General features: G+C 37.9%; 1 protein-coding gene across 1 annotated transcript in view; it reads right to left on the reverse strand.

Moving 5' to 3' along the window:
- The window catches only part of LOC121392458, a 26,566-nt gene extending 17,334 nt beyond the window's left edge, over positions 1 to 9,232 (reverse strand). The window contains exon 1 of the mRNA XM_041523662.1: positions 8,907 to 9,232. Coding sequence (XP_041379596.1) covers positions 8,907 to 9,006 — 100 coding nt within the window. The 5' untranslated portion in view covers positions 9,007 to 9,232. The remainder of the gene's footprint in view (positions 1 to 8,906) is intronic.
- Positions 9,233 to 13,226: the final 3,994 nt, after the last annotated feature.

A 13,226-nucleotide genomic window follows, 5' to 3' on the forward strand; every position in this document is an offset into this window, starting at 1 on the left:
CTGATATGCAGTTCTAGAGGAATCCCGCCACAATTTTTTTTCCATTAAAAGCAAGGGATATTTTTATACAGGCAGAACAGCACCTACCACGGTCTTTGATATACCAATGGGACGGGTAAATAAAGCACATAATAGGTCTATCGAGTGGGGTTGATCCTAAAAGCAAAGCACCTCCGTGGAGCGGTCTGCTGACTGGGCTACCCCACCCCCTAAAAAGAAGGCACAATAACTCACTTTTAAAGACAGAGTTGCCTACATATTATATGGCCCGACCAAGTTTTTAAGTGAAAATGTAAACATTTTATTAGTCTCGAAAATTACTATATTCATTTATCTATATAGTCGTCATATCCCACTTGTTACGTGTATACACGTAACTGAATTATGGCTTCGTCGACATAAATCAGAAAAATATCTTCATTCATTTTTAGCTAACACCAACAGATGGACTGCTGGAAAACGGTTGTTATCGAGTGTTAGTGCATTTTATTTTTATGTTTTTAAGATTTATTATTAAAATAATAATAATAATAATAAAATTAAAAACAAAATGTAGATCGACCACCGTGCAATCTTTGTTTAAAATGAAAAAGTTCTTCTACTATTACACATGGTAAGTGAATACTCCCCAGGGATCAAAATGACTTGTACTGTCACTAGATAATATATGTAGTATACGAACTATTATTGTAATAATTGTCTTGTGGTGTCATTTCTGAAATTGAGTGAGAAAAAGAAAGGAAGGACAGGTTTTATTTAACGACGCACTGAACACATTTTATTTACGGTTATATGGCATCAGACATATGGTTAAGGACCACACAAAAATTGAGAGAGGAAACCTGCTGTCGCCACTTCATTGGCTACTCTTTTCGATTAGCAGATAGTACATACTACGGTGTTTGTTACACCAGTTGTGGAGCACTGGCTAGAACGAGAAATAGCCCAAATGGGGCCACCGACATGGATCGATCCTAAACCGACCGCGCAACAAGCGAGTGCTTTACCACTAGGCTACGTCCCGACCTCCGCCCCCACCCCACACGACACATCAGCACATTTAACTCTACGACTAGTAACAATATATGTTTTGTAAAGCTAGAGAAGAAACCGGCTGGTGCAACTTACGGTACTTTTGCTGAAAAGCAACGAATGATTTTTTTGTATATTCTTTTCCATAGACACAACTGCATTTAGCACCGTCTTTATTTATATACCGGTAAGTTGAGAGAAAAAATGGTTGGGATTAAAAACAAAACACCGACACAGATCACATTTTTGTCAGTTGGTATATATATATATCCGTATGTCAACTTACCGTTAATTTCAAAGTCCAGACATTCCGTACTAACCGACATTGTCTTTAGGTATTCCATGGTAATAGATTAGTAACACTTTTCAAGAACTATGCAGTTGATTCCAAGGCACTGGATGCTTGGATCATGCATTATATACAGTATTTTTAAAAGCTCAGCTTTTTTTTGTGCTATGCTACCATACTGATTCTCCTGCAATGTCTATTTTAATTTGTAGACATATTCGGGTTAGACTAATGTTTAATTTCACTTGCTCAGCCAATGTCACCCTTCTGAATATGTTCCAGTGATTACTCTGTATACATAATATGTCAGCAGAAAACATATTTGAATTCAGCATGTACAATTCTTCCTAGAAACGTTTGTTGCCAGCTTGTACTAAGACAAACAACATTTTACTCTTTATATCAACTGCCGATAAACTGGCCAGTGTCATTTATGAAAATACATTCAAATATGATGCAAATAAAACTGTGTATAATGGACATTCCACGTCATTGCTCAAAAAAATATCGTGGGTGATGGTGTATTTTTACATCTATATAAATGCTATATTTTCGTATAGGTCACTTTTATGTAGCTCGTTTTAAAGGCCGTTATACACTAGTCCCATTGCACTTACTTCCTGTGAGCAGGTGTCCGTAAGTTTTGAAAATAACGTTTTGCAATTTTGTCGATATTTCCATTTCACATTGTTGAAACTGTCTCAAACAGAATGAATCCAATATAGCAGATTGTAAAATGCATCGGTATGCGTACCAATAGAACCAACAAAAAGTTATTAACATGTCTAACATTGGTAGAACATTAATTCCGTGTATAATAAGCTTCGACTGTAATGATAACGTTCTTGGCTTGCCAGTTTTGGAAGTGAACCAGTATGCTCCCTTACGTATTAAACATGAAACTCTCCTCAACAGTCTAATGACGTCATAAAATACCCACCATAAATTGGTATTTTATTTCAGTATCCTTCTACGTTCAAGATTCCACTTGTGTTTAAATTAAACTGCTACTTCCGACACCTCCGCCAATGTGTCATTTGCACAGTCACTAATAAACAGATGTTACCAGGTTTGGTCTCCATTTCTCAACAATATTAATTCAGTGTTTGAACGTTTTTAAGTCGGCAATAAGCGTGGCTCGTAAACCCATCCGTTTCAGCGCATTATTGTAACAGTCAGTACAGGTCTAATTGTCTCATCTCCAACTCGACGGTACGTCTGTGATAAACCCGACGTTGACACTATCATATGTTGCCCAATATCCGGACAGTGTATCGCCGCGTACAAAATGATTTGGCATTTTGAAAAGCGCATTTTCACGGTATGGTTTGTAGAAAGAGTTGAGATAATTTTGTTGTCAGAACGCCTGGAATGACTTTTAATGATAGTTATTTTTATTTATTTATTTATTTTTTACACATTTCCTTTGCACACGGAATGGAATCTAACCATAAGTGTACGATACGGAGGGGCGGGGTCGGGCAACCCCCCTCCCGCAAGTGCTGGAGTAAAACTTCAAATTCGAGAAAAAATTATACAGATATTCGGGCAAAATGTGCTAACCTGAGACCTTCTTACCATATATTTCCATCATTCTACCCTCAAAATTAGTTGTAAATCCATGTAAAAATGCGTAGTGATTCGTTTGCAACCCTATATAATATAGCTGTTTGGTAGTAATGCTAAATTGCTAATATGATTAAATGATTTTTTTTTTTCCGGACTGGGGAATGTTCGTTTAATTCGGGCAAAACTAGCCTGCCCCACTATAAAAAAAAATGGGAGCCCGTACGCCTATGGGTCAAACTCAGTCGGAAAAGAGTCTTTTGGGTCGTAGGAAGTAATCTTTTCAACGGCTCACTGGTTGTTTGATGTTGGGGGGGGGGGGGGGGGGGGGGGGGGGGGTGTCAGGTTTCTTTGAGGTGGTTTTAAAAATATATATTATTTACATTTTTGTCCTAATCGGTGCCCCATGACTGGTAAAACAAAGGCCGTGGTATGTGGGGAAAAGAACACATAAATGATACATTGCTGCTAATGACAAAACAAATGTAGAGTGTTTTTTCTGAACATTATATTTCACATTTATTATCACAGTGATTTGACATTCAGAAATCAATGATACATTTATTATATGTAATAAATGTGCTATAGTGGTTTCGTTAAATAAAACAAATTTTAGCTTTCTCCTCTGTACATGAACAAATTATGGCTTTAATATTTACTGTATTATGTAAACCTCTCCGTTTAAGGGGAGCTGCTACTCCCACACCCCATCACTCCCCTGAGAGTTCACTGAGAATAAAACAAATTTTAGCTTTCTCCTCTATACATGAACAAATTATCGCTTTAATATTGACTGTATTATGTAAACCTCTCCGTTTAAGGGGAGCTGCTACTCCCATACCCCATCACTCCCCTGAGAGTTCAATGAGAGTAAGTTTTAGCTCCACTTAGCAAGTGAATGTATAATATGGTATCAACTTGATAACATCTTAAATGGATCTTCTTAAAGGTGCGGACCCTAGTTTCAACCCGTACAAATGGACACTAAGTTTGGATAACGTTACAAACTTAAAGTTGAAACGGTGAAATACCGTTAAAAATAGACTAAAACTCGACTCCATAACTGTTACTACTCATACGCACGTGCGTTTTTAAAAATATTTTTTTAAATGCATTTTATGGTATTTGAAACACCAGGATGACCAGAAAAACTTCGGTTGTACGGAAATTGATAATCTAAACAATAAAATATAACAAAAGTTTGATTTCAGTGATCATAAACGGCTCTAATAGTGAAACATATGCCTCAGTGTTTACAAACTAGACTCTGTCCCTTTAATCTAAGTTCTAAAGGGGAGTAATCAATCACCCATTTCAATTTGTTTGGGTTTTTTATGCCACGGTCTGATTTTAATATTACTTAACGGAGGTAGTAGCTATATATCTTAAACACTCTATAGCTTATAGGGTGTATACTACCAAATCAAATCCCATAGACGACAATAATAACATGTGTGGCTAAAACTCATACCTGCATCGTATCAATCGACATAAACGCCACGGATATAAATACTACCACCCCTCACCTTTAAAGCGAAGCAGAAACAATTGGGGGTAATGTTGCTCATTTCTTAGATAACGGGTAACGTCTATGACTACCGCACAAAATTCGAGTACTTTTGTTTACAGGTAGCCCATACATGTTTCAAGCACAAGGCTACTTAACACAGTGGTACTAGATGAAATAACATTGCATACATGTTTTTGCCCAGATGAAACTCACATTTATCACCAATCTATCAAACGTTCGGAGCACCTCGAACTTTGACCCAGCCGGAAGTTATTTGGTTTAGTACTACCTATAGACCTGATACTAACAGCATCCTGCTCTTGATTTCCTTACTCTAACACACCTCAAATGGGACTAAACCAAGAGGAGATTTAGTTTGTGCAAATAGGAATAAGCGCATATGATGTTGCAACATGTTTTGTCGTGTAAACATGTTAACTGAACGAACGCAATTCAACGTTTCTTAATCGAACAATTTCTGAGCCATCCGTATCAGGTAAAGCTGTATTCTTACCGGACGCGGGCGACGTGAGCGATGCGAGCGATTATTTTGTAGAAGCAATTGATTTCAATCGTCGTATCCTAACCTCACGCATAAATCGAGGAATCCATGTGTACGTAGTACAAAAGTTTATATGGAAATCAGTTAAAACGCTACCATATATACGCAACGTGTGATGCGTGTTGCGTAATGCGCAATACGTTAATTGCCCAACTCGGTGATCGTTACACATTACGCGCACAATACGTACAATATGGATTCCTAGTTTAAGGTGCGACCGATGGGAATTGTTACTTTTTTTTTTTTTCACGCGATACGAGCAACAAAAATATATCAACCAGACAAATTTTACTTGACGGTTGATAATAACTTCAAAATGGAGACTCGTTATGATCGCGTCTGGTTAGGATAAACATGGTATTGCATCGCTCGCGTCGCTCGTGTAGCACGCGTCCGGTTAGGATACAGCCTTTTTCCTTTTCACTTTAAAGAGACTATCCTAAGTTGGCTGGCATTGTATACTGAACATTAAACAAAACGCAAATATAACTTTAATCTGTAACATTATATTTTGATTTTAAAAAGGGATTAACACCTGTTGAAATTTACGAGAATTCCAGATGGATTATACCGTAAATTATCATTTACGGAATTAAGCGTTTGTAATCAGGTAAAACAACAAACTAACCGTAACCCTCATGATTTGCGTTTCTTTGAATGTTCAATATAGTTAACGACTAAATGGAGACTTTTTAACAGTAACATTACATACATGTGGTTTTCATTTCATTCCCTAAATTCGCTAATATATTGTTTTTCATACGTGCGAACGTATTGGGTGGGGGGGGGGGGGGGGGGGCAGGGGGATAACATCAAGTTTGGGCTCCAACAAACATTGGGACGATCACAAACATAAATATACGGACCCTGATATTAAAAACAAGAAATATAGTTAATATGTAATGTTAGTGGTTATGCTATTCGATTATTAAAGGGAGATTCCCGAGTGTGCTGCAATTTTTAAGATGTTATCGGCTAACAGAGACTTTTAACAATTGTAATTACATATCAAATAAAAAAATTTTTTGCATAAAATATTAGTGGCTGTATATTAAACATGTTTCTGATCGTTCTAATATTTGTACTAGGTTATATTTTGTTTTCTAAAATAATGGTTTTTCGTACGTACGAACTTACTTGAAAACAAAATCCAGTTTGAGCTTCTTACAAATATTAAGACGACCAGAAACACATTGAATATACAGACACTGATATTCTAAACAAGAAAATGTATTTAATATGTAAGTTGAATCGTAGAAATATTTTATTAGTCGGAAACATCTTACAATGCAGCAAACTCAGGAATGTCCCTTTAAGAAACATCCTACAATGCCAGCAAAGTGAGAATAGCCTCTTTAATGGTGTCCTTTTTTTTTTTTTTTACGTAGCTAGAGAAGACCCGACAGTAATTGTGCCCTGAGTTTTATTCGTTTTGTTTTTGTTTTGTTCAGGTAAAGGGCCATAAACAGGAACAACCCATGCCATGCCGTTGCACTGTGTAAGGACGGCTTAAATGGACGGCCACGATGTTTTTGGATGAGATGTAAAACTTAAAGCTAATAAAGAATTGAATTGAATTGGATTAGGCAACACAAATATACTATCCGTAAGATACGTATAAACATATGCGAAAGAAGCGGACAATGTCCCCTCTCCGTAACTTTGAAAATGATATGTAGCTGCACACCCCTAGTTGCTGTTATCTTCCATCATTAAAGTCAAAACAAGTTACATCTTGTAAAGTTAATAGGTATTAAAATAGAAGGATCATGGCTAAGAGCTTATGGATTTGACTCGCCAAGTAGACACACAAGCTGACCCCGGTGGCTAAATAGTATACGTGGCTAAATATACGTAGTGGTTAACTCATCGGAATTATGGCTGGCGAGTACTGCGTTCGCATCTCGGTTCCGGCCCTCGTGTACGCATTAAAAGCTAATTGTGGATATGTAAGCCACTATATACGTTTGCCTCTCTCGCTAACAACAAAATATTGAGACCTGTTCAGTACAAATAATTCAGACAGAACGTTAAATGGATATAAGCACGGAAACCCGGTTGAAATTAACTTCTGCCCCGGACTACGTCCCAGGTGGTGCACGAGATATAACTGGCACGGAAGATACGTATCTGAGCCCGCAGTGGTTATAGGTACAAGAAAATTCTTTGGATCTTGGACCATGAAATGAAACACCATGTAACCTTCAGGCTATATATAGATCGTTAGTACAAGTCGCACTGTATGAACAGTACAGAAACAGGAAAAAGCGACCAATCATAACATTTAACACATGCTTATCGGTCCTCGGCGCGCGATGAAAACATTACGTGATGTTTAGCCATTCTTCAGTACTGTTTGACCCAAGAACAATATAACACCGAGTTCGGCCAGGGCTCTGACTCACAACCTACACTGGTATATATATATATATATACACACACATACACACACACACAGACACACACACATACACACAGACACACACACACACACAGACACACACATACACACATACACACACAGACACAGACACAGACACACACACACACTCATGCATTGTTTTGTTATGCGTTCCACGCGCGCGTGCAGGAATTTAAAACCTGGTTGGGGAGGGGGGGGGGCATATTTTTAAGAGGTGGGTGAGGGTCGAATAATACTCCACTCGAAAAGATATTTTAAAAAGGAAAATTCGCTTCAGCGGGAAGGGGACATTCGTAACTCATCCCTACCCCCATCCCATGCAAACGCTTTCTACTAAAATTGCCACAAACGTTACTTGAAATATTCACTAATACAAAACGCGTCATCCTTTCCAACCACTGCTCCTCGACTGGTATATAAATATGTCTTAAAGGCGCTGTTCAGTCTGTACAAAATTGAAAAGGGAGTACGTGGAAGCAGTGACCTTCATAAGAATATTTTTCGTGATAAAATGTGAATAAACAAAATGAGTTAAAATCATGCAAATTATTTAAATTTTGGACGTTAACTGGAAAGATCAACGAATTACGTTCACAAATAATATTATTATTGTCAAATAAATATATGAATATTTAGGTTTATTTAAAAACAATATATTTTTGGCCATTTATTTTCTGTATATATTTATATGGACAGATGTCATAATCGTATTTAAAGGCACTGACCGTAGTAATTTAGTAGTGTAAAATATGTTTTTGCTGTTACAGTTTTGGTTTTTCTCGCAGTTAAATTACACCTGACTTACAATGTATTGCTTGAATTGTCAATTTGGGCAAACCCAGATAAGTGTATATATTTTTGGTAGTCCTGGGATGAGACCTGTCCGTGTTCAGCGACAGCGAGAGACAGGTTAACGTTCGCGAACAATTTTACTGTTTCCCGGTATGATTATTTGGTTTAACATACATGAAGCGCATAAACCAGTCTGTGAACGTTTTTCGGCTCGGTCTGGCTGAACGTAGGCCCTGTTACTAACACGCACTACACTGTTGTTGTTTTGTTGTTTTTAGTTGTTGTTGTTTGTTTGTCTGTCTGTCTGGTGTTTTTGTGGTGGGTTTGTTGTGGTGTTGGGTTTGTTTTGTTGTTGTTGTTTTTTTGTTTTGTTTTTACGCTACACGTTAAACCGATTGAGCCGAACACATCGGGAACCATTCAAAATAGTTTGCAAATGTTTCGTAAGAATTGGCTCCCTGAACGAAGGCTGATGTTTGTGATAACTCCAACTGCATTTTATTCGAAACAGAAAAGGTGTGACGGAAACAAGGGCAAATTAAAGTGACTTTAGACATTTCGAATCATTATTTAAAAATATAGAATTCAACTGTTAACATCGACTTTTATGTTCCAAATTGTCGAATTAATACTTCGATATTCAATATTTAAAAACATAACACTATTTTTACCTAAAACTTGTTTGTACATGACTTTTAAATCCGGATACTTTTAACAAGGTCACTACACATACCTGACACCGTTTCGCACAGACGTTCACCTGTATTGCCGTCGCCGTCCATGTCAACTGACCGAACAGTAAACACATTAGCATCGTCAGTACCGTCGGTCATATTGTATCTGGTCTTCAAACTCTGAAACTTAGGCAGGACTTTTGCCTGTTTCTGTAAAATGTTCAAGTCCGACGATCCGATGCACTGCGACACGCACTCTCTCGGATGTGTAGGAGTGCCCGCTAGCTTGTACCATAATATGAGTCAATGGAACACGGATATATCTGTGTCATCGCTACATGGAAAGCGACTCAAGTGTGTGAGCCTGTTCTGTGAAGAAGTCTTATTGTTACACAAGCGTCTGCGGTGTCTGGATTGAAAATGAATTAGTTATTGACTTATAATTGTATAGTGTATGACTTAATACACCGTTGGACAAGTTGGGAGTTTTGTGAAGGTAGTGGGAGTGGAGGAAAGGGTGTGCTGATTGCAGTATTGATATGAGCGATAGATACCTGTACATTACAGTACGGTACAGTTTGCCGTGAGAGAGAGAGAGAGAGAGAGAGAGAGAGAGAGAGAGAGAGAGAGAGAGAGAGAGAGAGAGTTGTTTTGTTACAGAACATGACTGGGCTGAAACAAGACGACTGTACAAAATGCAGGCAATAAAACACAATAATAAATAATAATAATAATAATAATAATAATAATTAGTTTGGAGTGGCTCGAAATGCTCCACGTACTGTCCACCCCATAAGGTTAACTGGCCTTTATCCTGCAACCACCGTTTTTATTATATATTGACAGAATATGATGACGGATAAAGCAGTCATGTGACGTCACACGCATAGCTCCACAATCGCTTATTTGACCTCTAGGCAATTTTACAATTTGGCTGAAATAACAGAAATATTAACCTTTCCCCTTAATTCTTATGGTTTGCAGGGTAAAGATAATAACTAGTTAATGACGTCGGATATCTGCTTTATCCTGTTCAGACTTCACAAGATAAAGCAGATATCCGACGTCATTAACTAGTTATTCTCTATTTACCCCTCTATATTTAATTTGTTTAGACCTAAAAACAAAAGTAAATAAACAATAAAATAAAATAATAATTTAAACAAATGTAGGGTTGGTCAGCTTATTTATTTATTTATTTTAATTTATTATTATTATTATCAAATGTTTCATTTTCATTGTAATAATAAGAAAGTTTTTAAAAAGTAGACCTACATTTTTAAAATATGTGTTCTAGGTAGACCTTGCAATATATCATTTCATAACATTATTGATTTATATTACAACACATGAATAACAGGTCTAAGGTTTTATTGAGGCCTCTGAGAGACAATACTGAGTGTGTAACCATTGTGACATATATCCAAAGAATAACAAATCCGTTTTAACAACTAATAGTAGTATTAGGGCCTGTATAGGGCCATGACCTACTTTCCGTGACCTTGACCTTGGTGTCTGGCCTTAGTGTGAGTCATAGTGGTGTGGCCTACTAGGGTGAACGCTCGCCCGTGTCCCTGACCGACTTAGGATGGTACTGATGTCCTTGGACTGGCCCTGACCGACTTAGGTTGGTACTGATGTCCTGGGACTGGCCCTGACCGATTTGTTTAGCATTGACCGACTTAGAAGGCAGTGACTGGTATACCTGGGCAGGTGTGCGACCTTGGTGTAAGTCATAGCCTTGACGTACTTGGTGTGTGACTCGTCGCCTAGCCTTGACAGGGATGGTGTAGGATCCCAAATTGCTACTAATGGGAAAGTGCAGCGGGTTTCCTCTCTAAAACTGTCAGAAGTATGTTTCACATCCAATAGCCGATGATTAATAAATCGAGATGCTCTAGTGGTGCCGTTAACCTACCACTTCTAAGGACTGCCCGACACATTCCTTTCTTCCCTTAACAAACATCCCTTTCTTCTCCTTAACAAATATTCCTTTCTTCTCCTTAACACATATGCCTTTCTTCTTAACAAACATTCCTTTCTTCGAGACAAATATGTCTTTCTTTCCCTATGACTAAAACAAAATACTAAAAATAAATATTTGTATTCAATTAATCTTTATTTTACGAGGAAGGAAATGTTTTATTTACTCAACACATTTTATTTACGGTTATACGGACATATGGTTAAGGACCACACAGATATTGATTGAGGAAAAAAAGAAATGTTTTATTTAACGACGCACTCAACACATTTTATTTACGGTTATACGGACATATGGTTAAGGACCACACAGATTTTGAGAGAAAACCCGCTGTCGCCACTACATGGGCTACTCTTCCGATTAGCAGCAAGGGATCTTTTAGTTGCGCTTCCAACAGGCAGGATAGCACATACCACGGTCGTTGTCCAGTTGTGGAGCACTGGCTGGATATAGCCCAATGGGCCCACCGACGGGGATCGATCCCAGACCTACCGCACATCAAGGGAACACTGAGCTACGTCCCTTCCACACAGGGTTATTAGAGGATGCTTGTATTGGGTTCTGCTTGAACAAAATAAATAAATAAACAAATAAATAAATAAATAAAATAAAAACAAATAAATAAATAAATAAAATAATTTAAAAAATAATAACAGCAAAAAAAAAATTCTACCGCATGAGATACGAACAACGTACCTTTCACGCTCAAGTCAACGACGCTAACGACTGAGCTACCGAGACATTGGAAAAACTGGTCATTTAAACCATATATATGTGTGTGTGTGTGTGTGTGTGTGCAATTCATAGGTCAGTTCATAATAATCTTGTGAATGCGCTATCAGATAGTGTAGAACGAGGATTCCTTTTTACACCTATTTCAATCATTTCGTCTTTCTGCCAGATTTTGAGAACTTAACTTCTAGAAGTTCCATAGAGTATTTTATTTAGAGACTGACAAGACAACACAAGATACCAACACTTGCCGGATGTAAACAGTGATAACCATTCATCATTCAGCGCGCTAAAATTAAATACACTACCTCGCGTCGGGCAGTCCTTAGAAGTGGTAGGTTAACGGCACCACTAGAGCATCTCGATTTATTAATCATCGGCTATTGGATGTGAAACATACTTCTGACAGTTTTAGAGAGGAAACCCGCTGCACTTTCCCATTAGTAGCAATTTGGGATCCTACACCATCCCTGTCAAGGCTAGGCGATGAGTCACACACCAAGTACGTCAAGGCTATGACTTACACCAAGGTCGCACACCTGCCCAGGTATACCAGTCACTGCCTTCTAAGTCGGTCAGTGCTAAACAAATCGGTCAGGGCCAGTCCAAGGACATCAGTACCATCCTAAGTCGGTCAGGGACACGGGCGAGCGTTCACCCTAGTAGGCCACACCACTATGACTCACACCAAGGCCAGACACCAAGGTCAAGGTCACGGAAAGTAGGTCATGGCCCTATACAGGCCCTAATACTACTACTAATGTGACATCTTGAATGAATATCAGTTTGAGTTTCTGGTTGTCCCAAAAGTCCGAAACAACTACGATAAAATGTTTTTTGTTTTTTTTCGATTTATGTTTGGACAAAAAGTGGAGAAAATCTAACGGTAATTAAAGGTAGTTGTTAACAATTTGGTTCAGACTTCTTTTTTCTTTCTTTTTTTAATGTTTGTAGTATCTCAGATTTTATTGTACTTCTATTATAATTTTGTTTTTCGTACGTACATACGTATGGTTGAGTATTCTAAACTCGAGAGTATTCTAAGTTCAAGACTCGGCGATTTTCGTGAAATTCGCAAGCACGCTAGCGCTTCAACCGTTATTTTTGCTAATAAAAACATCAGAAGAGACATGCCAAGAGGTTACGACGAACAAGTTTCACAGAAACAATGTGATACAAATAGGTATAACAAGAACAAAATGTTTGTTTATATAGTTTTTAACTGTTTTCACTAATCCCTGTTTTCACCCCGTAATGAAACCCAGAATTATCAAAAATACGGGAGTAGACAAAAATGGTTTGCGTTGGATGGCAAAAATGACAGCTTTCGGTCATGTAACATATTAGGACGGACTCTGTAAGGCCACGATAAAGTAATTAAATGGGTATTAACAGAGTTGGAGGTCTTATCAAATAAACATAAAATAAAGCACTGATAGATTACTTGAGAGTGGGTTATAATGCCAGAAATACTGCTTTTTATGACTTTTAACTAAATAAAGAGTGACTAGGAGAGGTGGTCGATTCTTTTGCCCTCACTGTAGGTGATTCCCAGTCTAGAGCTCCACGCGGTAAGACGTGTTTGTTTCGCGTGTGCACACTGCACGTGCTTTCGTGTGCTCGACTTGGGGTCCTTCATTTCGTTGTTTTTGTCAGCGAAATG

Source organism: Gigantopelta aegis, chromosome 3 (assembly GCF_016097555.1).
Source record: "Gigantopelta aegis isolate Gae_Host chromosome 3, Gae_host_genome, whole genome shotgun sequence".
Classification (NCBI taxonomy): Eukaryota; Metazoa; Mollusca; class Gastropoda; order Neomphalida; family Peltospiridae; genus Gigantopelta; species Gigantopelta aegis.